Genomic DNA, 24,850 nt, shown 5'->3' with positions numbered 1-24,850 from the left:
GAGATACTCTTAATATATTTATAAGTACAAAATCTAAGTCAAAACTTGTAGTTACAATATAGTTAGTGTTATAGAAAATAAATTAATTTAGGAACTTCGTAATTTTGTCAAATATTTAGATTACGTATCAAATGCGTCAGATGTGTTCAGTAACTACATTACGAACGTCCACACATCCATCCTCGCCTAGAGCCTTTGATCTTAATAATGTGCCATGTAGATACTGTTTTACACAACTTCACACATGTTTGACACAGGAGACATTCAACAATTCACTTATTTCGGCAATACGTTCATTTCATAAATGCTGTTCTTCGATAATTTCTCATAGCAATCCTCATGGTTATGCTGATGGTTGACGGCATATATCATAGTGTCTATAGTTTCGACAGTAGCTGGACATCGATTTAGTGAGAAGTACTGGACGCACCTCCACGAAGTTTTACCATGTGTTGTTGAGTGTTTTGTATATACAAAGTTCATATGCACTAACTGTTTATGTCCTTTTCGGCTGTATATGTATTTATACCTCACTGGTAACTGTTGATTTTCGCACGTATCGTTCACAACCAGGGACAGGGCACCTGTAATAATAGATTGGAATAAATGTTCAACTAACAAACTAATAAGATAAAGCATTTCTATCAAGACAGCATTATAAGCATTATGGAATTTTTTGATCTCAATAAACATAGACGAGTTGTCGTTTTATAAGTTTTATTTGTAGAAAATGGATATAAAAATACATTTACTTATATTCAAACCACACAGAATACAAAACCACACATTGATAAAAATAATAATGTAGATATCATAACATCACAAGCCTGCTCTCCGACTTCGGCTGATAATGAAGGTTTACATACAGGTCACCTGACAATGCCAAACCAATCACTTCAAATATTAGGAATGTGAAGCTTATTTCAGTCACAAAACACGAGTCAATGTTCATATAACGTAACATAGAGATCATAGATTTTAGATAAGAATATACTAAGATTAAACCAAATCACCTTATAATCAAAATTATTCTTGACATAAGGCCAACGATTGGGGAGCTCTTATTTTCAATAAATAATCATTAGACTAGAATATGAGCAATTAAGTCTTTGACGTATTTTTGAGATGGCAGAAACAATGGCACAGTATGAATTTTCATACAAATAAATGCATATTGGAAGATTGTAACAATTTCCTTGCACATTACAATGCTTTTTAATTTTTCATTCTTAGTGTAATTGGCACTTGAGAGCTGAAAAAGCTCACTATCACAGTTAATTGTCAATAATATAAATTTCATTGTGCTTTATAGTTAGGTACTTCTGGAGAAAACATTGTTTTCTATTTTTGTATATGTCAATTATGTTGTAATTAAATATTTTAAAACCTAACATGATTAAGAATAAACATTGATCTTATCAAAAGACTTTTCCGAATGATCTCTTTACTGAATTTCTTGGTCCCAGAAATCAGAAGTGTTTAGAATCTATGATTCAATTATATTTCTCAATTAGAGTATCACTAAAACCATTACAAATATCTCTTAAACTACATAATTAAGACATCTCTTTAGAGGTCTAATAATGTAAAATATAATAGTAAAAATATGTGTTGATGCCTATGGTGCATAATAGTCTCCTTGAAACTGTGATACTTTAAGTATATCATTGAAATGTATTTCAAAACATGGTGATTTACAAAATGGTAGTTCACAGGCACTACACATAAATCTGGTATCACGCCTTTTTCCGATTTTCCAGCATAGTCTGCAAGATCTCTGGGGGTACTTCTTTTTGCCATCTTCTTTTTGTGGTATGGTTACCAGTCGATGTTCTGATCTGTGGCTCGGGTAATCTTCATGTGGGTTAGTTCTCAACGTGTTGTTAGCCACTTTACCATTTACTAAGTTTTTTAGATCGATGAATAGTGAGTTCAGACTGGGACAATCTGAAATCACGATGGGCATTTTCATTACAACATTTGCAAAACATAAAATGATTTCAGCAGTTAAGTATACAGTAATGTTGAAAATGCCATCGTGTTTTCACAGTATGTAGGCATTGCAAAATAAAATTGGCGTAATGTTGGTGAAAATAAAAATGATTGCATTTTCAACACAATCCTGAATGTCCCAATATTTGAGACACCCATAAATAAACAAACAAACAAGCTTTAGTACTTAAGTGTAACTTAAAAATAACCAAAACAAATGTCTATGATTATGTAGGTGGTTCTTAAACAGTAGCATAAAAATAAATGTGTTTAACGTACACCTAGTTTAGAAATATAGTAGTAGTAATAGTAAGTTTAAAAAGTTTAGAAATATATAACATGTTATATTACTTACTATCTTGCGGAGAGTGGTAATCTAGTCCCATTGATAAATCCTTTTGTCCTTCCAGAGATCCATCATAATTCTTTGGATCATTGCAAATAGCTGGGTCAGTGACTATGATGTCACTGTCATCACATTCAGTTTTTAGATCTAGTGCACTTTCAGATTCCTTATATTTGTCATTGACATCTTTTATTGTTCTGGTTATATGTGTGCTGAAGGGTGTTGTGGCATCTACTGGTACATCATACATATTTCTTATATTATCATAGTTATTAGAATGTAGATGAATGTTTTGTTTTTCCTTAGTTTTGGGTCTCTTCTCTACATTAAGCACATCTGTGTAGTAATTTTTTTGAAGAAACTCTTCAGATTTCCTTTTTAAACTGCTTAGCCTCTGAAGTTTATCTATAAATTGCTGTTGTTTAAAAATATCCTGCACATCATTTTGGGAAGTGTCCTCACTTCTAGTGTTTTCAAAAGATTCTGTAGGGCATGGTTCGGGCTCAGGAGTGGAGCTTGGTAATTCATTATCATGTTTAGATAAATTTTGTTCTCTCTCATTGTCTTCTTCATCAGTCTGAAAAGTAAAAATATATCAAATTACTAATCATTACTATTCCTAGTTTATGGTAGAAATAATTCTAGGTAGGTATAATTATTACTGATCGTAAGTATTGTTTAGATGAAATGGTTATTCAAAAATGTATTGGTTTATTAAGAAACCGTCTGAAACAAATAAACCTACAGTGTGTTGCATTGAATGGATTTAAAGAAGGCTTATTAATCTTATTGTATATAATAAATTAAAATTTGACAAGCTTTTAAAGAGATTTTTTTTTAAAGAAATTATAGTCCAAAAAAAACCTTATTTATGAAACTTCTGAGATAATTCTATTGAGCCCAAAACCAATGAAGTCACATTATTTTATCAGAGATCCTCAAGTTTCTCTGTCCATCTTCGTCTCTCATCATCGAATCAGCTGGATTGTACCATATTACAGTCACAGGTTTACATAAAATTTACAAATTTTAGCTCAATAGGACAGCACCAAGATAGTGAGGTACATTAAAACAAAGTTAAATACATACAACAAGGTCTAATACATAAATAGAAAAAATTGACGCATCCTATACCTATTGTAACATGTAGTATTGGTTTGGAGTGGACCTATTTAAAGAAGATAAAAACTAACCTCTTTATTGGTCAATCCTTTGATTTGCAAAACTTCTGCTGTGCCTAAAAAGCTAGTGAGATCTTCTCGCTTTACGCTGACTTCTCCATTGTACATAAATTGTAACAGATCCCTCATGGCTTTGTGTGTAACATCTCTCAAGACAACTGCAACACATCTCAATATAATGCAAGCTATCAGAATCGTAAAAGTAAATACAACACTCTACCGAGAAACATACTGCTTTGAATACACAAAGTTTATCTATAAATAAAATTTAACTTACTAATTGGATGTTGACACGGATTTACTTGGAACATCTTCTTGAAGTAAGGCGAACATATCGATAAAATTACTTTGTGAGCCTGTAGTAAATGGCCGTCTACCGCAATAGTTACATCGACAAATTCACCGTTTCCTAATAAGCCGGCGAATCCTTTTGTTAGGTTTCCATGAAAGTTGTTCCAAGACAATGAGAATTGTTGATCCATTTTTATCTCGTATCAAATTGCATCTGAAATAAGACTGGATAATTATTATACTCCATGGACTTAAATTATCACTTATCAAGTTGTAAAATGGTATTTACTCTTCCCCGGCAGTATTAGCAATCTAATTTAGCAATTTTAATTTGCGAGCAAACTGTCATCTTCGTAGCGCGTCGGTCTGTCCCAAAGAGAATATAATCACTACGTTTTAAGAGACGGGACTTCCATACTAGCGACTGGAATCAATTTTTGTGAGTTTGGTTCTCCGACCATTACCAACATGTACGACAAAGAACTGTCAAAGAACAATAGTACCAACATAACAGACTTAAATAGTGTGGTATGCTACACGCTTGCGTATTTTATCGATATCGATAAATTGGGGAGGGTTGAAACATAGGCCCCTGTCAACAAATTTCGTACTCGAAATCAGGTTAGAATCGAGTCCACATTTAAGTCGTATGTTATAATTATATAGTGTTCTTTGAGTAGACTAATGAGAACACGATTTTTATTTGTTAAAATATGTAAAAGGATTTTTTTAACTAATTTAATATCATTAATTTAAAATACATCCCGACGGTTCGACGGTCCACAGGTAACAGAGGAAAATGTGTGTTCACCTGTGTCAAAATTACAATGTGGAAATCTAACTTATACTGGGTCAAGCAGATCTTGTCAGTAGAAAAAGGCGGCAAATATGAAAAATGTAGGCGCGAAAGGATATCGTCCCATAGAAAATTTGAATTTCGCGCCTTTTTCTACCGACAAGATTTGCTTGACCCAGTATAAATGATTTTTTCTATACAGGGTGGTCCAAACCTTGACGTCCAAAATTTTTTTTAGATTCCTCACGTCGTGGCCTATCAGAATATACCCCATGTATGTTAGCCGATTGTTCGTAGTTTTCGAGTTATGATTTTTTAAACTTTTATCTTTTGTTATGAAATTCCGGGGTTCCCATACAGGATGGCTAAAAAATAACTGCATTCCCGTTGCCAGGGAGGTTTTGGGATTATACTGAGCAACTTTTACTATGGGACCAACCACGAAATCGCGAAAAAATAATTTTGCTGTTTCATACATTTTGGCTGGCTGGTCCATTTTCTATGGAAGGGTAAATTTTTTAGGGTTAGTCCCATAGTAAAAGTTGCTCAGTATAATCCCAAAATCTCCCTGGTAACGGGAATGCAGTTATTTTTTTGCCACCCTGTATGGGAACCCCGGAATTCCATAACAAAAGTTAAAAGTTTAAAAAATCATAACTCGAAAACTACGAAAAATCGGCTAACATACATGGAGTATATTCTGATAGCCCACGACGTGAGGAATCTTAAAAAAAGATTTTGGACGTCAAGGTTTGGACCACTCAGTATATTATATTCTTGAATAATAAAATTAAGTCTTCCGTTACCACTTATTTGACCCACTGCCTGCATCTGAAAACATTTAATCATTAAAACAGACACACATACATTTTCTTATATGTTAGGTTAAAATCTTAAATAATTACTAGATTCCAAAAATATATAATATAATGTACATTCCATTAATTCACAGATGATAGATAATTTTCCACTAAAAATATTCGGAGAAATAATTATAGTCATGTTGCATGCAAGTTATCAGGAAATTCACTCATTTTATTTTACTATTTACATTGATAAAAAATTAGGCTGCAGTTATCGATACTTGTAGTACATCCCTAGTTCACAATGACATTGGATATGAAATATCTAATTTTCGATGTGTTAATAGCCTGCTACACCAAAATAAGGCTAAAGGTATCTAAAGCAATACATACCGGTCTTCATCTAATGGAAATTTCGACATAAACTTCCTTTTTTGCGATTTCGCACTTAAACAACTTAATTTTCGATGGCATTTAAACAAAATCTATTGACTCACTGTACGGTCTTATCACGTTTGACTGTTTTGGAAAATAACGAAGGATTTTAAAAAAGAAATTGCAAGAAATACGTAAGTAAAACATGCGAACCGCCATGACAAGCAAGAAAGCAATGTGGCTGACAGTTGACTTGACAGATAAATAGCAGTGACGTTTTATTTTGTTTTTTTGGCTATGGCTAGGTCACCAAATTCCATACAAAAGCTTTTTTTGTTCCTAGTTGCGTCAGCCTGGTCTGTCTTGTCGTGAATCGTGAAGCTTTGATTATGCTTTTTGCTTTGTCTGTGGTAAATAATTTAAACCTAGTTTACACGATAAGGTAAGTCCAGACTGAACAATTTTTCGCTCAATCTGATTAAATTGTCAATTCTGACAACAATCAGCCTTAGAGCATTTAATAACCGGAGTTGCCTTTAAGAGCTTACCCCTCTGCCGAAAACCTTGCACAATAATTGTGCAAACTTTTGTATAGACTGACGATTATCTGACATGGCTATTTGTACGTTAAGGCTCCTGTACACAATGGGCTAGCGCCGGCCAGTCCAAGGGACGCAGTCATGCGGTAGAATGAGATAGCAATATCACTTGCTCCCTCTAATGCATAAGTGCGTCCCCCAGACTGAACCACGCTGGCCCATTGTGTACAGGGCCTTAACGTACAAATCATGTACAAATAGGCCAAATAGCCATACATTTGACGTGCCCCTCCCCCGCAAATATCGACAGACTGTTTTGTACAATGTCAAAGAATTTATTTTATTTTTATATAAAAACGTCTATGGGCAGAGCAGCTGACGTTGTGCCAATAATGTAAAATATTATTATGGTTGTTTTTAATACGATTACTTTAATTTGAATGTTTTTTTTCCGACTTAAATCCCAAAATCCCGAAAAAAATATATTTATATCGTACACTGATTCATTAACTAGAGAGCAATGAGCGTTACTACTATAACTTAAACTAGAGAAATTAAATAGTAAGCTGTTTATTTCTACAATTAGTGCGTAGCTTATAATGTACTGTATTGTTCTAAATATAATAGTAAACTCTGAAGTGCTTGTTGTTCATCAAAATAATTAAACTATGTAAGTACCTATATAAAACTGTAAAATCGAAAAACTCGAAAAAGCCGGTTTTATCAAAGCTAAAACCCGGTTTTTGCAATTGGCTGTAAACCCGGTTTTTCCGGTTATTTCGATTTCGGTGAAACCGGGTTTGTGACGCCTAATGGTGGGTTCCTTCTACATTGAGTGGTTTTGGAAATCCAAAGAAAAAATGATCTCCTACTATGGCTCTCAAAATGTAAGTGTTAATGTGACCTCTATGCTATGGCGCATTCGTTTAAAAAACCACGCTCTACTACTTTTGAATTAAGAAGACTGTCAATCTATAAAATACAAGAAAGATGTTTACTGACATGTAAATATAAATAATTTAATAATATAGTTCTCGATAATAGTTCTTTTGAGTGTTAATTGTGTTATCCATCCACTGCGTGAAAACGCGCTCTACTTTAAAAGTAAGTACGCACATCTCCTGCCTGGGATGGAGCACACTTGGATTACAAGCATTTAGGACTAAAATGAAAGTTTTAAAACGATTTCCAGCTTGCTGGGAATTAATTCCTCAAATCGCTATTTTTTAATCTATTTTCTTGGCCTATTCGCTATCAAACCTATATTAGAATCTGCCTCCGTATTTCGTTCGTATGTCGAACATGGGAAGTCAGGCCACTTGCACCATCCCACTAACCCGAGGTTTGGTGGTTAAACCGTTAACTCAGTGTCAAATTATACTGGTAACCATGGCAACTCCGGGTTTACCGGCTATTAACTTCGGGTGAGTGAATGGTGAAATGAAGGTCCCTAAGGTATACACGTATAAGGAACTCATCAAATCTTAAAGGCTGTAAGATTTGAGGAGTTCCTTCGATTCCTCATCTGATTGAAATTTTCAAACAAATAAATATTTTTTTCAAGTCGGCTGAGAAATGACGGAGTTCTGTAATTAACAGTAGGTACTTAATTGGCAACTATTGTTTTGTTTCAATGGCTGCTGTCTTCGAGATATTGATTAAATGTCATTATCAGTCTTATTGGTGTTGGTAGTTCCTCACAACCCGATATAAGTTAACAATACATAAATGAATAAAGAGATATTTATAGTAATTATAGTTTTAACACCAATGTAAACTAGGCTTTTCTTTGTTTAATTTTGCGAGTTTTGCAAATCATCGTTAATAATAATGATAATTAATGTTAAATGACTAAAGTTTAAAAGAAACTGTTTTTTGACTTGGAATCGATTCAAGTAAAGCTTTAGGATTCGGTTATTTGAATTAACAATTAACTTTTTTATGCTTCCTTAAAGTTAATGGTTTTAATGGTTAAACTGTGTGAACTAGAAACGGACAGCGAGTTATTATAATGGAGTCCCTTTCAGTCCTCAGGGTACGGAAACCTTAAAATAGTCCCACTGTTATTCTGAATAGGTGACGGACCTTTTAATAATGGGTTAAGATATTAACTTTTATAAAAGTCTAATGTGTAACTTTGTGTAGGAGTCAGTAATTCCCTAAACACCCTGCATATTTAAGATTTGTCGAGAGGCTAAAGCCATCCTGTATACATACTAAATAGCAGCAGCATCAATCGGTGCAAAGTATACATCTTGCGTCGAATGGTGGTCCCTATGATGGTTCCTTCAAGTCTCTTTTGTTTAGTTCTTTCTTAATTAAAAGATAAGAAAAAAAATGGTTTTGCCGCACTTTATTAAATGTAACATTTTAAATTTCTACATAAATTAACATGCTAAGCAATTAAACATCCAAAAAATATCTATGAAAATTTTGCGGGAGCAGTTATTCCATATAAAAATGAACTATAATCTTTTCACGCCACTGTTCGGAAATGTGGCAATAGATGGTCTAAAACCAAGCTGGAAAGTAGGCAATAGCTGTAGCACCTGAACCACCACTACTACAATGTTTCATTGTTATCATCATCTGTCATTGGTGACGGTTCGCTACAGCAATGAGTATCATTTAAAACATAAAAATCAATAAAAGGTCTTTTTTGGCGCAACTTTTTCATTCAAAAATAAAATTAGGTTATTTATAGTACCAATTTCTTGTTTAAAAAAAAAAGAAATGTCAAAACCATTCATTCATTCAGTCAGTTAATTCAGTTCACGCTTAAGGCGTTTTTTACTTTTGTAGCTGTTTTTTGTGTTTTTTTTTAGCATAAACTAGTGATGTACCGACTATTGATTTGGCCGACTAGCCGACTAGCCAACTAATCGGCGCTCGAATGGCCGATTAGTCGGCTAGTCGGCCAGATCATTAGTTTCGTATAAGTACAGGTGAAAAACAATAGTTTTGGTCCTTTGGTTGCGCTATTTATCATATTAGCTTGGCTAAAAGGTGTTCTCTACAGATTCAAAGACCTATCACAAGAATCCTCGTTCAATTTCTGTCTGTAGTTCTTTTATTTTGCGATCCTGAGCAGACCGTCAGTACAGCTTGTAGGAGGTATTTTCAATGCTCTATTTCCCGTACGTAGTCGCCAGTTAAGAACCTATCCCCTGTGGTCAGCATCTTTACGAGCAACGTGCCCTGTCTAAGTCTCTAAATTTAGCAATAACATTAATAGTTTTTTAATGGTGGCTCCACCATTAAAAAAAAGAAAAATAGAATAATAATTTAAAGAAATGAACTTGCACATGAAATTTCATGAGAATCAGGTGAGATTGACCTGTAGAGGAAAAAACCTGCACACCAACATACGATAACAAAAGTTTTCGTATGCACCCTGAATAGGTATTTTAGTAAAATAAACATAAAACATATGGTAAATATTGACTGTTGATTTCTATTTTTCTGTCACTAATAAAGTGCCGACTAATCGGCCATTTTTGCCGACTAGTCGCCGACTAATCGCCGACTACAAATGTGGCCGGATAGTCGGCTTTCCCGACTAGTCGGCGACTAGTCGGTACATCCCTAGCAAAAACGCTTCTAAGTTTAGAGTCGGTTTAAAAGTGATAAAAAAAAGTAAAAAAGGCGGGATCGGAAAATACGTACTGAATTGGATAGTGTAAATTGTGTTTGACTAAAAAATACAAGAAACACGTATCTACGCTCGCTATAAATGAGTTCTTCTAGTGAAGACAATGATATTCTTACGCTGACGCCTACCGAAATTCAAGAGACACCACAGGCAGTGGCTAGTAATTTGCTACCAGAGAAATCGCGGGCTAGTACTTATAGTTATGCAAATGTTTTCTTATTTCCTCGCAATAGTCGTGAAAAGCAGTATGTAATGACTCGGCCGGAAACGCTAAAGATGGACTCGACTAACGTGTCGGCCCTCAAACTCACTCGTCCATCTTTTAACGGTTTTCCGTCCTCTCTACAATGTACTATAGTCAGAGTCTGCGACTGCTACGCCGTAGTAGTGCTACGGCTACGAAGTCGTGCCATAGTGCATTTTTCTTCCCTCTTTTCCTGGCTATTGTCCCAGTTTATTTAGAGTCACCGCTTTAAAGGCTGCTAGCGCAAAATTGTAAACTATAACGAAAACATGTCTAAGTTTCATTTATTTTCATATCTTAGCCAGCATACCATAGAAATACCTATAATTTTAGTATTAAGTAAGTAGTTCAGAACATTCAATAATCTATCTATACATCTTGTATACATATAATAAAGCTGAAGACGGTCGAAAGTCTGTACATGGAAGATATTAGAAAACAAGTTGGCTGGGGATACTTAGAATCGATAACAGAACACGTTCCAAAAATTTTTAGAATTTTTGTCTGTTTATCTGTTTGTCTGTTTATTTGAACGCGCATCACGTGAAAACGGCTGAACGGATTTTGATGAAACTTTACTAATCTGTCGAGAAAATCCCCGGCCAGGTTATAGGCTATAAAAATTCAACCCCTAAAAGGGGGGGTATATAGCCACAACACTCGATTGACTTAAGTTTGCCCCTGAATCTTATGGCGCTACTTAGGAAGGAAGGGCAAACTTTTTCAAATATGTGCTACCACTATTGAGTACCCTGGTAAACTAACAGATGGCGCTGAATTTAATACGTTGTGACATGAATAAGCCTCCGAGGAAAGATTTTGCCAAATTAACTCTAAGTTTAGAACGTACGAATATCAACAAAAATAATTGAATAATTATGTTGATTTAATAAATTAATAATACAACAAAATTAAACGACAGTAAATTAATTGCCCCTCATTACACAGTGCCATCTTTTGGGGAACTGAGTAAACATTAAGTAATCAAGAAAACTAAAAATTAGTTTACATAGTTACGTAGTGGTAAAATAAACACACATATCAACACGCGTATAATTGTATAATTTAAAATTATAAATTTTCTCCATCATGAATTATATCTAATCGTAATTATATCGCACCCATATCAAATCCATATTCATACGTAGGTATCGCCTCCTTTAAGCACTTAATAATGGCCACGAAGGTGGGTACTTTAAAAAAAAAACATTGACCTCTGTCATTTGCAGGGCCGGATTAACCCTTTTAAGCAAAATAAGCACTTGCTTAGGGCACCACGTCTAGGGGGCACCAAAACCGTAGGCAAAAAAACGCGCAGGCTGCATCAGCATTGCAGTCGTCGTGGAGTAGGTACCTACATAAAACTTTTATACGTGTACAAGTACCCATTTAATAACGAAGGGTCGTAGGGATCCAGTAAGAGAGTGAAGGTACGTAAGAACATCTCCAACGTAGGCTCTCGATTTGACCTTACGCGGAGGCCCTTAAAGTCATGGAATAAAATCTTGCTTTCGGGCTTGCGGCCAGCCGATTTTTTCGACATAATAGGTTACAGATTTTATAGCGAATTTTGCTCTCTTGCACGCCAGATTTGTCGGCCAAGCCGAGTTGCTCCTTAGCCGCGATCCTGAGACCTAACTGTCAAAGTTTTATAAGCGGCCCCGTGAAAGCCGAAAACTAAAAGCATCCTATCAAGTAGCGCTTTCGAGTGAAGCCAAAGAGCGAGCAGTAGAAGAGTCGTGATTACATTCATAGATTCGATTTCAAGCCACTCTTTTGCAGTTCGGCGTAAGGTCTTATGCGAGGTCTTCTGCCTTATGGCAAAGTTGATCTTCTGCCTTAATTACACTTGGGCGTGGATCCAAATCCAAGCTTTCCTCTTTCGCAGCTGGGCCTTCTGCCTTGCTCACACTTCACATTCACTTGGTCAATTCCAAGCTCTGCTTTCTTGCATCTTTTCTGTATGAAAACAACCTCGCTGAGACCCTTAAATATCGAGCCCTATGCGAAGCTAGACTGATAGAAAACTGTCCCATCCCTTCTCTGTATGAAATCCTGGATTCGCGCCTGGTTGGGACTAATGTACAACTGTCTATCAAATTGCGTTTTTTATATCGAAAAATTTTCGGGCTCGCTTCGCTCGTGTTTACAATAACATTATATGATATGATATAAAGGTGACATTCGGGTGGCAACTGCAGCAGCATTACTCTGTTGTAGCGTTACTGCTGCAGCCTTAGAGGATATAACCAACGGAGACGCCATGTCTACAATTTTCGGTACAAAATAGTCTGCCGTTTTTTGCGGGGGAGGGGCACATCAAATGTATAGGTACGTCATGTCAGATAAACGTCAGTCCATACATATGGTTGACATGTGGTTGACCATTGGCCGCCTATTTTCGACAGAGGGGAACGCCTGTTAATGACGGCTCCATTGTTAATTACTCCGAGGCTGCAGCACTGTCAATTTTCGTGATAAAATGATGTGACTGATTTCCATACTAAAAGTAGAAATGTACAACTGTCTATCAAATTGCGTTTTTATATCGAAAAAATTTCGCGCTCGCTTCGCTCGCGTTTTCAATAATTTTCTAAGATATGGCGACTGCAGCACCATTACTCTGTTGCAACGTTACTGCTGCAGCACTGTCAATTTTCGTGATAAAATTATGTGACTGATTTCCATACTAGAAGTAAAAATGTACAACTGTCTATCAAATTACGTTTTTATATCGAAAAATGTTCGCGCTCGCTTCGCTCGCGTTTTCAATTCTTATCTAAGATATGGCGACTGCAGAAGCATTATTCTGTTGCAACGTTACTGCTGCAGCACTGTCAATTTTCGTGATAAAATTATATGACTGATTTCCATTCTCAGCTGTAATGCGGCAATGAACGTCACCCAACTTACCAAAAAAATTCAATGTAATCTCGATGACCCTAGGGAGAGGGGGCACCATGTCCTAGAAATGCTTAGGGCATCAAAATATCTTAATCCGGCACTGGTCGTTTGCGGAGTCAAACGATTTGGGACTCGCATTTTATACGAATTATCATGCCTTCCTGAAAAAAATCGAATCATTCGCGAAAGTCTCGCAACGCATTGAGGTTACAAGGGGCACGTGGTCTTCCTCAGGAGTCTGAAGAAGACCACGGTGAGTGGCGCTCTAGCCAGGCAGGCCGCTTCGATTTCGCTCGCGCGGGTATACCTTACTGTATCGTCCGATATACATCTACTACTCTGTCGTTTAAATCACGTGTAAAATTTGAATAAGGGCGAAAAAAACTATTGATTTTGGAGTGTAGTTTTATTTAGTGGTACCTAATTGTAAAATATTTTATCTGGACTACAGTCCTCTAGCATATCCATCTGTCAACTTTACTTCAAGTTCCGCCTCCAGGGGAGAGGGAGAGAAATTAGGATAAGAAATTAGCCGCTTAGAGCGGTTTCGCACTACGTCCGATCAGAATCCGATCCGAACCCGTGAAAATATGGTCCGTAGTAGCCGTAGAACTATTTCTATGGTAAGTTACGCACTAGATCCGATCTCCGTCATCCGATTTCTTTCCGCCATTCAACGTGTGCGGTGCGTAACTTACCATAGAAATAGTTCTACGGCTACTAACGGACCATATTTCACGGGTTCGGATCGGATTGGGATCGGACGTAGTGCGAAACCGCTCTTACTGACACAGGCCGAATTCCACGCGGGCGGAGCCGCGGGCACAGCTAGTATAATACATATATTCGTATATATATATGTACCTAAGTATGCTTGGCGATTATTTTTTGCTAGAGTATTAGGTAGGCAAAATATAATCTTTATGTTCAAATATCAGTGAACCAAGATGGTGTGTAAGTTTTCACAAACAAGTCAAACAACCCATTTACGCAACTCTTCTATTAGGTATATTGAATTTACATAATTTTATTCCGCACATGCAATAGATAGTACCTATCTAGTTTTGTGAGGTCTACATCTTCGTTGAATAATCTAGCGGGAGAGGTCTCTTCAGGTCGTTATATTGAGACCGTTGGAGCATTGTCAGCACTCACAATGAATGAGAATAAAACTAGCAAGTGCGGAGGGTTACAATTTACAACTGGGTTTTTTATGTGGCGTAGCTACTTACATATATGTATTTATTAAAAGGCAAGCGTTTAGGCTCTTGCCACCTTTATTGATTCGCCGAAGTTTTATTACCTAACGGTTGTTTAAATCAGCGTTAGTGTTAGGTACCAGAATGTATAATACTTAATTGTTATATTTATGCTGACTTAAGACATAAAATAAAACCGGACAAGTGTGAGTCGGACTCGCCCACCGAGGGTTCCGTACTTTTTAGTATTTGTTGTTATAGCGGCAACAGAAATACATCATCTGTGAAAATCACGGGTTGTGATATACAGCCTGGTGACAGACGGACGGACGGACGGACGGACAGCGGAGTCTTAGTAATAGGGTCCCGTTTTACCCTTTGGGTACGGAACCCTAAAAAGGAAATCCACCCGTATGAATAAAAAAACGGGCAAGAGCATGTCGGGTCATGCTCTTGCCCGTTTTTTAGGTACGTTTCTGTAGTTACCAGTCCGTCAAAGATAGACTTTTTGCCTTTTTGCAAACACTACTTTTTGCTTTTTTGTTTATATAACTGTCATAATATATACCGGTACCGGGTGTGGCCTGTAACACGAGCAAATAATTAAAACATAGATTGTACTCCTCAAACGGTGACACTTTTGTTCAACAACTTTTAAAAATTATGAAGTATTTAGACTCCCTATTTTTCATACAAAATAAATATTATCTTCAATGGACGCCATCGCCACGCCATATCATTGTGATTGACGTTGCTTGTCACGCCTTAACATAACAAAATTCGCAATAAGGTACCTGCGCCTTGTACGGCCCATTTTTTGCAATACTTAAATAAATCATAAATAAAATAAAAAATCGGAAATCAAACTTTAGTGAAATATTTCTTATTGATTTGCGAATAAAATCAACATAAAAGTTAACAAATAAAATTAAATTTCTTAAAGAAAATAATCCTTATTAAAAACTTCGAATGTGGGTCTTTTTAGGGACATAGGCACTTATCATGGCCCAATTTTAAGCAAGTAATTTTTAAACGCTATCGAAACAAAAATTATCTTTATGCATTAAAATTAACGAATTAAATGCGTTTCTTAGGCAATCAGTCTCTTATAATATATTTTTTGGTCATAATAAATCTATCAAAAAAACAAATAAAAACTTTATAAAACACAAAAATAACATTTTTCCTCTGCTTATTCTAACATTTGTTTAAATTTAAACAACGAATAACCTTAAAAAATTGCAAAAAAAATTTTTGAACAATTTTAGTGGGCCTTATTAGGAGTATAGAAAAAAGATTCCGATCCCTTTAGTATTTGGCGCCATGAAAAGTATTAAAAAAATTACATTGAACAAACCAAAGATCTGACAACTTTAAATTCAAACCAAAAATAGTAAAATAAAGTATTTTAACCTATAAAAAATAAAAATATTTTATTTTGCTACTATTTCTATTACGATAGTTATATTTGTTAGAAATATAGCAATGTAATTGCACCTTTGTGGTGGTTTATTTTATTTGTGTCGATGACATGTAGTTTAAAACTTACTTCCGGTTTCCGACGTTCTATGTCTAATGTCACTCGTGTCTAATTCTTGCTAATGTAATGGCGATTCTTATATATAAAATAAAACTCACATTACCAATTTAAACTGTTTTCTTTATTTAATTCTATCAGGTTATGGGCCCAGCCACATATTCCTGTAAAATTATATAAAGAATTCAGGAAGTTCATCGCCGAAAGAAATGTGTCGGTGATCAGTATAAAAGTGAGGTTTGGTACGGACGCCATTGTTGAAAGTACAAAATTAATTTACTTGCTCGGCTGAAAGAGCAAGGGAGGACAGCAAGATGGATTTGAATCTTAATACAAATAACAGCTTGATAAAGCTGGAAGGATCCAGTAATTGGAATATATGGAAATTTCAAACCACCGTTTTATTGCGAGGTCAAAATTGGTTGGACATTGTCGAGGGAAAGAGCGTAAAACCCGAAGAAGCTGGTAATGCTCGAACTACTTGGGAGACAAAAGATGCCAAGGCTCAAGCCTTGTTGGTTACGCGTATGAAAGAGAATACCATGCTGCATATTATATCATGTTCAACCTCGGCTGAAATGTGGAAGAAACTGCAGAGTGTTTATGAGCAAAAGACGGAGACAAGTATCCACATCGTACAGCAACGTTTCTTTCAATTTAAATACGAATCAGGGACTGAGATGTCTACATTCCTATCAAAGATCCAGGAAATGCAGAATCAGCTCAAACAGATGGGCGAAGAAGTCTCTGATAAGTTCGTTATTACAAAAGTCTTAATGTCGTTGCCTGATGAGTATAAACACTTTGTATCAGCTTGGGAGTCTGCCCCTGATGACAAGCAAACTATGGATAACTTGGTGGCGAGATTGCTAGTAGAAGAAGAAAGAGTAAAAGAAAAAGGTGAAGAACCAACCCCGTCCTCGTCAGCTTTCCTAGCGAAGAATAAAAAGAATGTAAAGTGCATGAAGTGTAACAGACTTGGACATTATGCCAGTGAGTGTAGAAGCAACAATAGTAACAACAAGAGTGAAGGACATAATAACAAGTGCTTCTACTGTGGTAAAGGGGGACATACTAAAGCACAGTGTTGGTTTAGGAAGAACAAAGAACAGAAGAAAAGTAACGCGTTTGTTGTGTCTGATCCGCTAGAACCGTGTAATAAGACTCTTTTTTTGGTTGATTCCGGATCGAGTGAGCATATTTGCCGCGAACGTGGACTATTTTCAACATTTACTAGCGCTAAAAATGAATGGAAAGTCGAAGTAGGTAATGGTGCGGGACTTAGTGTGCTAGGACATGGACAGATGGCGGTAGAAGTGCATAACGGGAGTGAATGGGTTGAAACAACCTTAGACGACGTTTTGTTCGTTCCGGAAATGAAATCAAATCTATTCTCTGTGGACTGTGTGACAGCTAAAGGTTATGTTGTTGTGACAGATAAAACGTCAAGCAAAATTTGTAAAAATAACGAAGTCTGTGCGGTCGCAAAACGAATGGGGAAGTCTTGTTATTTAGAATTTCGGTTTAAAAACAATGTGGCGAGTGTTGCTAAAACATTGGACGGTACCTTGATCGAGTGGCATGAAAAATTAGCGCATCAAAACTTCGATCATGTCAGAAAAGTGCTTGCGAAAAATAACATTGATGTAAAGAGTTCTTCAGTTCCCAAGTGCGAAAGTTGCCTCGAAGGCAAAATACATCGCTTGCCGTTTAGTAACAGCGAAAGTGTGACCACTAAAACGTGCGGACTTATCCACGCGGATACTTGCGGCCCGATGGAAGTTGCGTCTCTAAGCGGTTCAAAATACTTCGTCGTATTGAAGGATGACTTTTCGAACTACAGAACAGTCTACTTTGTGAAAAACAAATACGAGGTGAAGGATTGTATCTCCGATTTCCTGAACAAAGCAGAAAACATGACAGGAAACAGAGTCCGAGTGTTTCGTAGTGATAACGGAACAGAATTTGTAAACAAAGACGTGAAGGAGATGTTTTCGAGACGCGGAATAGAACACCACACAAGCGTTCCTTACACCGCAGAGCAGAACGGTAAAGCTGAACGTGAAATACGTATTCTGGTCGAAGCTGCTAGAACTATGTTGAGTGCCAAGAACCTGCCAAAAGAGTTGTGGGCAGAGGCCACCGCAACAGCAGCATTTGTACTGAACAGGACTGGGAAAAGCAAAGATAGTGAAAAATCCCCATATGAAGTCTGGTCAGGGAAAAGTTTTGACATCCACCGGTTAAAACCATTTGGTACCCCAGTGTATACTCATATTCCAAAAGAAAAGAGGAGGAAGTGGGACCGAAAAGGGGAAAAAGGATTGATGGTTGGATACGGAGATACTGTGAAAGGCTATAGAGTATACTATCCAGATACAAAGAATGTGGAACTAAAGAGGGATATAGTTTTCTTGGAAAATAAAGAATCAAAAGATGAGAGTCAGCATGAAGTCACAATGACCACAACAGAAAACGAAGATAATAAAACTGAGGAGCCCTGCAATGAGCCAGAAGGGGAGTTGCCTAGCGTCAGTGACAGAATGGCGACTTCAAGTGCAGAGGAATCAGGAAGTGAATATATCCCGTCAGGTGATGAAGGTGACAGCTCATTAGAGCTAAGTGATATGAATGAAGTGCCTCGTAGAGAACCAAGCACACGAGTTAGAAAACCACCTGAATTTTACAACTGTCACTGTCAGAGTGTCCGCACTACAGAAAATGAGCCTACAACATACAAAGAGGCGATGACCCGACATGATGCTGACAAATGGTCTGAAGCTATAAAGCGTGAAATGAAGACACTGGAAGATAATGACACTTGGAAAATAGTGAATGATCCAGGAAGTGAGAAAGTGATCAGTAGTAAGTGGGTGTTTAAGATTAAAAGTGGTAATAAGGACACTCCGCAGTACAAAGCCAGGTTAGTTGCTAGGGGGTTCGAACAAGATGACATATTAGATTTAAATGACATTTATGCCCCAGTTGCCAAATTGTCAACTCTTAGGTTGTTTGTAGCAATTGCAACTAAACTTAAATTGCCTATAATTCAGATGGATGTGACCGGAGCCTTTTTATATGGTAAAATAAATGAAAATGTGTATGTTAGCCTACCAGAAGGTGCCTATGAGGGTAGTAAAACTATTGTGAAACTAAATAAGTCTCTTTATGGGCTTAAGAGCTCACCAAAATGTTGGAATGAAACATTTAATTCAGTAATGGTTAAAGAAGGCTTTACTAGGTCAAGTTGTGACTCTTGCCTGTATACAAAGTGTAATAAAACTAGCCAAACGTATCTGTTGCTATATGTAGACGATTTGTTAATTTTTGGGTCAAATGAAAATGAAGTGGAACAACTTAAAAACAAATTAAATAAAGAGTTCAAAATGAAAGACCTAGGGCTAGTGTCAGATTACTTAGGTATTAATATAAAACAAAATGTGCAAACAGGCATTACTGAACTGAGTCAAAAGAGTTATTTAGAGAATGTACTTAAAAGATTTAAGATGGAGAATTGTAAACCTATGTTGACACCAATAGATGTGAATATTAACAGTAAAATATTTGAGGCTGATACTAGCACTGTAGATAAAAGTATTGAAAAGAATTGTAGACAGATTATAGGCTGTCTCATGTATGCAGTGTCTGGTACTAGGCCTGACCTATGTTTTGCTGTCTCCTTGTTGAGTAGATATCAAAAATGTGCAAATGAGATATTATTGACAGCATTAAAAAGGGTCCTAAGATATGTCAAACATACTCTAGATTATAAATTAGTATATAAATGTGAAAATGATGTTTTAGAGGGATTCTGTGATGCAGACTGGGGTGGTGATCTCAAAGATAGAAAATCCACCACAGGCTACTTGTTTAAATTTTCAAATTGTTTGATATCTTGGAGTTCAAAGAAACAAGTGTCAGTCAGTTTATCCTCAACGGAATCAGAGTATGTTGCACTTAGTGTTGCAGCCAGCGAAGCCTGTTGGTTGATAAATTTGTTGAATGATTTCGGGATTAATAGTGTATGTCCAGTGAACATATATTGTGATAACCAGTCAGCCATTTCAGTTGCTTGCACAGACACTGTTAAGCGCCTGAAACATGTTGACATTAGATACCACTTTATTAAAGAGTTGGTTAAGAATAATAAATTAACTTTGAAATATGTTAGAACTAGTGATCAACCAGCAGACATGCTCACTAAAGCCCTAAACAGGGAGTTGCTCACACGTTTTCTTGTGATGTGTGGTATGGAGAACATTTAAGTTTGTTGTTAATGTATTTGTTGAGAATACTTATTAAGTTTTTAAAGTGTAATTACATTGAGAAGGGGTGTTAGAAATATAGCAATGTAATTGCACCTTTGTGGTGGTTTATTTTATTTGTGTCGATGACATGTAGTTTAAAACTTACTTCCGGTTTCCGACGTTCTATGTCTAATGTCACTCGTGTCTAATTCTTGCTAATGTAATGGCGATTCTTATATATAAAATAAAACTCACATTACCAATTTAAACTGTTTTCTTTATTTAATTCTATCAATATTATATTTAAAAAAGAAATTATAATGGCCCATTGTCATTTTATGATCCAAAAAATTATCATATTCAACAGTCCTAATAAGGCCCATCCCATCGGGCTATCTTGGGAGCCCGTGTGGTGGGCCTTTATAGGCACTTCTCTCGGCAGCGACAATTATTTCTATATAATGAAAATAAACAAAAAATATAAACAACGCTTACCTTCATAGGAATGTCTTTGAATCTTAGTAACTTTGTATCAAAAAGGAATACTAAAACTATTTGTTTTTTTAAAGAAACACCATAAAGTATGTGAGTGTGAGGGTATAAACAGCAAGCCATTTGCGACGTGACTGACAAAGTGTCAACCACTACAAAGATGGCGGCATCTACCATTTGACATGAACTTGCAGCTTATCTCTATAGCACTAACCGAACATAGGCGCGAAATTTAAAATCATTCGAACAGTTATAAGTATAATTTTTTGAAAGTGGGCCATCTTAGGAACAGGGCCATCTTTGGCGGAGGTACCTTACATTGCGTCGTAGAATAAACTTTAAAGTGTATTAAAAATCAAACCACAAGTTATTTTTAAAAGTCGCTGAACAAATGTTGGTCATGAGGAGTACAGCCTACTGTTTAATTTTTTGCTCATATTACAGGCCACACCCGGTATACACTCACTATGTATAGTAGCGGAAAAAATCTATCATATTGTGATTTTTCTGTAAAATATATCAAAATAGATGAAACCAGGGACTGAATTTGTTGATAACTAATCAAAAAAGGTTGTATTGATTTATTCTAGGCCCAATATATGCTAACAGGCCGGTACATATTTCAAAAATCTATTTGAATTCGTATTTCTGGAACATGACGTCCGTCACTTGTAGTATATAAGTCGATAAAAAAACAGAATATCGTGTTAATTCGTAACAATATTTGTAAGAATTATCAGTACCGTCATGGGGATACCTCGTGGAAATAAAAACTTATCAGTAGCTATTAAAGAAGCAGTTGTAATGGGGTACAAAAATGGCTTAACGCAATCGACGCTGGTTAAGCAATTTCAACTTCAGCAGTCGACTATATCGAAGGTTTTAAAACGCGAAAAGCTTCACGGATGTGTAAAAAAGCCCAACAAACCTGGTCGCCCACGCTGCACATCACATTTGGTTGACCGCAACATTTTGAGATTAGCCAGAGACAATCCACGATTCACGGCGAGCGACATTATGCGAGAAATATCGGCTGGAGATTCAGTTTCTGTGACCGTACGTACTATAAGAAATCGTCTGATTGATGGTGGACTCCGTGCTCGTCGCCCTGCTAAGAAACCACTTATTTCCAAGAAGAATCGGACAGCTAGAAAAAAATATGCGAAAGAACATCTTTCTTGGACTGCCGAAATGTGGGAAAAGGTAATTTGGAGCGACGAATCCAAGTTTTTACTGTTTGGAACAGATGGAATTACGTACGTACGACGCCCCGACAATGCTCGCTATGACCCCAAGTACCAGCTCCATACAGTCAGGCACGGCGGCAGCTCCCTTATGGTATGGGGATGTTTCAGTGCAAATGGCGTTGGGACGTTACATCGAATAAACGGGATTATGACAAAGGAAGTATATGAAGAAATATTACAAGATGTTTTTCTTCCCTGGGCACGCCAAAATGTCGGCAGGGCGTTTATATTTCAACAAGATAATGACCCGAAACATTCATCGAATCTTGTTAAGCAGTGGTTCAAAAAACGTAGAGTGAGGAATTTGGAATGGCCCAGTCAAGTCCGGACTTGAATCCGATAGAAAACCTATGGAAGGAGCTAGGACGTCGTGTGAGTGCAAGAAAAGCAAGAAATATCAATGAAAGATTTGAGCAATTAAAGGAAGAATGGGAACGCATTCCAAATTCTTTCCTCGCAAAGCTGAAGCATCACTGCCCCGAAGATGCCAAGCTGTTCTTGATGCAAAGGGTTTCAGTACCAAGCACTAATCATATATTTTGATTTTCAGTCAAGAATCTGTTATTTTTGTTGGTTTTTAGGGTTCCGTACCTCAAAAGGAAAAAACGGAACCCTTATAGGATCACTCGTGCGTCTGTCTGTCTGTCTGTCTGTCTGTCTGTCTGTCTGTCTGTCTGTCCGTCTGTCACAGCCGATTTTCTCCGGAACTACTGGACCAATCAAGTTGAAATTTGGTACACATATGTAAGTTTGTGACCCAAATACGGACATGTAACGTAAACAAACGAATTTTAAACATGGGGGCCACTTTTGGGGGGTAAATGAAAAAAATAAAAAAAATAATTTTTCAAACTATATCATGTTACATATCAAATGAAAGAGCTTATTGTAAGGATCTCAAATATATTTTTTTTATAATTTTCGAGTAAACAGTTTAAAAGTTATTCAAGAAAATAGGCAAAAAATGACCATTCCCCCCCCCTTATCTCCGAAACTACTAAGTCTTAAATTTAAAAAAAAATACATAAAATAGGTCTATACCTATAGATGACAGGAAAACCTATTAGAAATGTACAGTCAAGCGTGAGTCGGACTTAATTACAGTTTTTGATCCGACCCCTACGGATATTTTAAAGAGATTTCACTCACGTTTCACATAAAAAATACATTGTTAACAGTGCCGGATTACTTAGAGTAGTAGTTTTCATAGAGTAATTGGTGATAATTTTCTGATAAGATAATCATTTTAAATATTTAACGGTCTTACCTACTTACGAGTAATTGTAAGGTCAAATTAAAAATAATGTTTAAAAAAATATGTTAAATTGAGAGCTAGCTCAAAGTTTTTTGTACTCGTCGACTTTAATGGTTGAATTAATAAAGACTTTGTAACCAATAAGCAAAACAAGCACGTGCTTACGGCACCACGTTCAGGGAGGGCACCAAAATGCCAGGTTGAAAAAGGTGAACAAATTTTAAAATTAGGGACAGACACATCGTTTTTACCACACGATTTTTTTAGCTGTCCAAAAGCTAATTTGCAAAAATAATGGCGCGTAATTCTTTGGGAAACAATCGGTAGCAGTAGAAGAGTCGTGATTACATGCATAGATTCGATTTCAACCCACTCTTTTGCGGTTCGGCGTTAGGTCTTATGCGAGGCCTTCTGCCTTACGGCAAAGTTGATCTTCTGCCTTAATTACACTTGGCCGTGGATCCAAATCCAAGCTTTCCTCTTTCGCAGCTGGGCCTACTGCCTTTCTCACACTTCGCCAATTCAATTCCAAGCTCTCTGCTTTCTTGCATATTTTATGCATGAAAACAACCTCGCTGAGACCCTTAAATATCGAGCCCTATGCGAAGCTAGGCTGATAGAAAACTGTCCCATCCCTTCTCTGTATGAAATCCTGGATTCGCGCCTGGTTGGGACTAAAACTAAAATTGCGTTTTTATATCGAAAAATTTTCGCGCTCGCTTCGCTCGCGTTTTCAATTACTTTATAAGGTATGATAAAGGTGACATTCGGGTGGCGACTGCAGCAACATTACTCTGTTGCAACGTTACTGCTGCAGTACTGTCAACTTCCGTGATAAAATGATGTGACTGATTTCTATACTAAAAGTAAAAATGTACAACTGTCTACCATATTGCGTTTTTATATCGAAAAATTTCCGCGCTCGCTTCGCTAACGTTTCTATTACTTTCTACGCTATGATAAAGGTGACATTCGGGTGGCGACTGCAACAGCATTAGGTACTCTGTTGCAACATTACTGCTGCGGCACTGTCAATTTTCGTGATAAAATGATGTGACTGATTTCCATTCTCAGCTGTAATGCGGCAATGAACTTCTCTCAATTTACCAAAAAATCAATGTAATCTTGATGACCCTAGGGAGAGGGGGCACCTAGAAATGCTTAGGGCATCAAAATATCTTAATCCGGCACTGATTTTAAAAATTGTGTAATATACGGAACCCTTGGAACGCGAGTCCGACTCGCACTTGGCCGGTTTTTTTGTTAATAAACCACTTTTACCTATACTTTGCGTTTTAGTTATTTTAGGTACTTTTAAATAAATTTGTGCAAAACGAGTGTTTTTTATGATATCATATGAATGTAATATATGATTATACTCTCCATTTAAAGAGCTTTCATATAATAATAGTTAAGGTAGGTTTAGTCGATCACATATAGAAATATTGAATAAAAACACAAATATGATAGATTTTTTCCGCTACTGTATGCTTGATTAGTATAGCGTTCACTGTGTTTGTCATTTGTAAGAAAGGGATAAAACATAAGTTAGGTAATAAATGAGGCTTGTAAAGTTATATGAATAAGGGAGTTAAACTTTACTGCCCAAAGAAAACCTTAACATACAAAAGGCAGCAGCCTTAATGTCTTAAGGATTCTCTACCAATCAACGTTTAGGCAAAGTAGGCCCAATTTTACGAGTATTTCAAAGCAGACGCTTCACTTACGTCCAATAAAGTTATATTTAGCA

General features: G+C 36.5%; 1 protein-coding gene across 2 annotated transcripts; it reads right to left on the bottom strand.

The window, feature by feature from the left end:
• Positions 1-173: 173 nt before the first annotated feature.
• LOC134804752 (transcription activator GAGA-like) lies at positions 174-4,181 on the bottom strand. Of its 2 annotated transcripts, none has more exons than XM_063777975.1 (5): positions 4,100-4,181; positions 3,797-4,024; positions 3,532-3,677; positions 2,348-2,915; positions 174-584 (listed from the first exon to the last, which is right to left on the bottom strand). In XM_063777975.1, the coding sequence occupies exons 2-5, from the start codon at positions 3,999-4,001 to the stop codon at positions 277-279; spliced, it is 1,227 nt and encodes a 408-aa protein (XP_063634045.1). In that variant the 5' UTR covers positions 4,002-4,024; positions 4,100-4,181; the 3' UTR covers positions 174-276. The 2 variants fall into 2 exon arrangements, with proteins under 2 accessions (XP_063634045.1, XP_063634037.1); XM_063777967.1 differs by lacking the exon at positions 174-584 and adding an exon at positions 707-1,947.
• Positions 4,182-24,850: the final 20,669 nt, after the last annotated feature.

Source organism: Cydia splendana, chromosome 2, assembly GCF_910591565.1.
Source record: "Cydia splendana chromosome 2, ilCydSple1.2, whole genome shotgun sequence".
Classification (NCBI taxonomy): Eukaryota; Metazoa; Arthropoda; class Insecta; order Lepidoptera; family Tortricidae; genus Cydia; species Cydia splendana.
This window is presented reverse-complemented; position numbering and strand designations above follow the sequence as displayed.

What these genes read in the sequence shown, in the direction of transcription:
- LOC134804752 (XM_063777967.1), bottom strand. Translation starts at nt 4,001, where the DNA reads ATGGATCAACAATTCTCATTGTCTTGGAACAACTTTCATGGAAACCTA. An exon ending in TCCGTGTCAACATCCAATTA is followed by an intron (nt 3,678 to 3,796) that starts GTAAGTTAAATT and finishes GATGTGTTGCAG; the next exon opens with TTGTCTTGAGAGATGTTACA. An exon ending in AAGGATTGACCAATAAAGAG is followed by an intron (nt 2,916 to 3,531) that starts GTTAGTTTTTAT and finishes TTTACTTTTCAG; the next exon opens with ACTGATGAAGAAGACAATGA.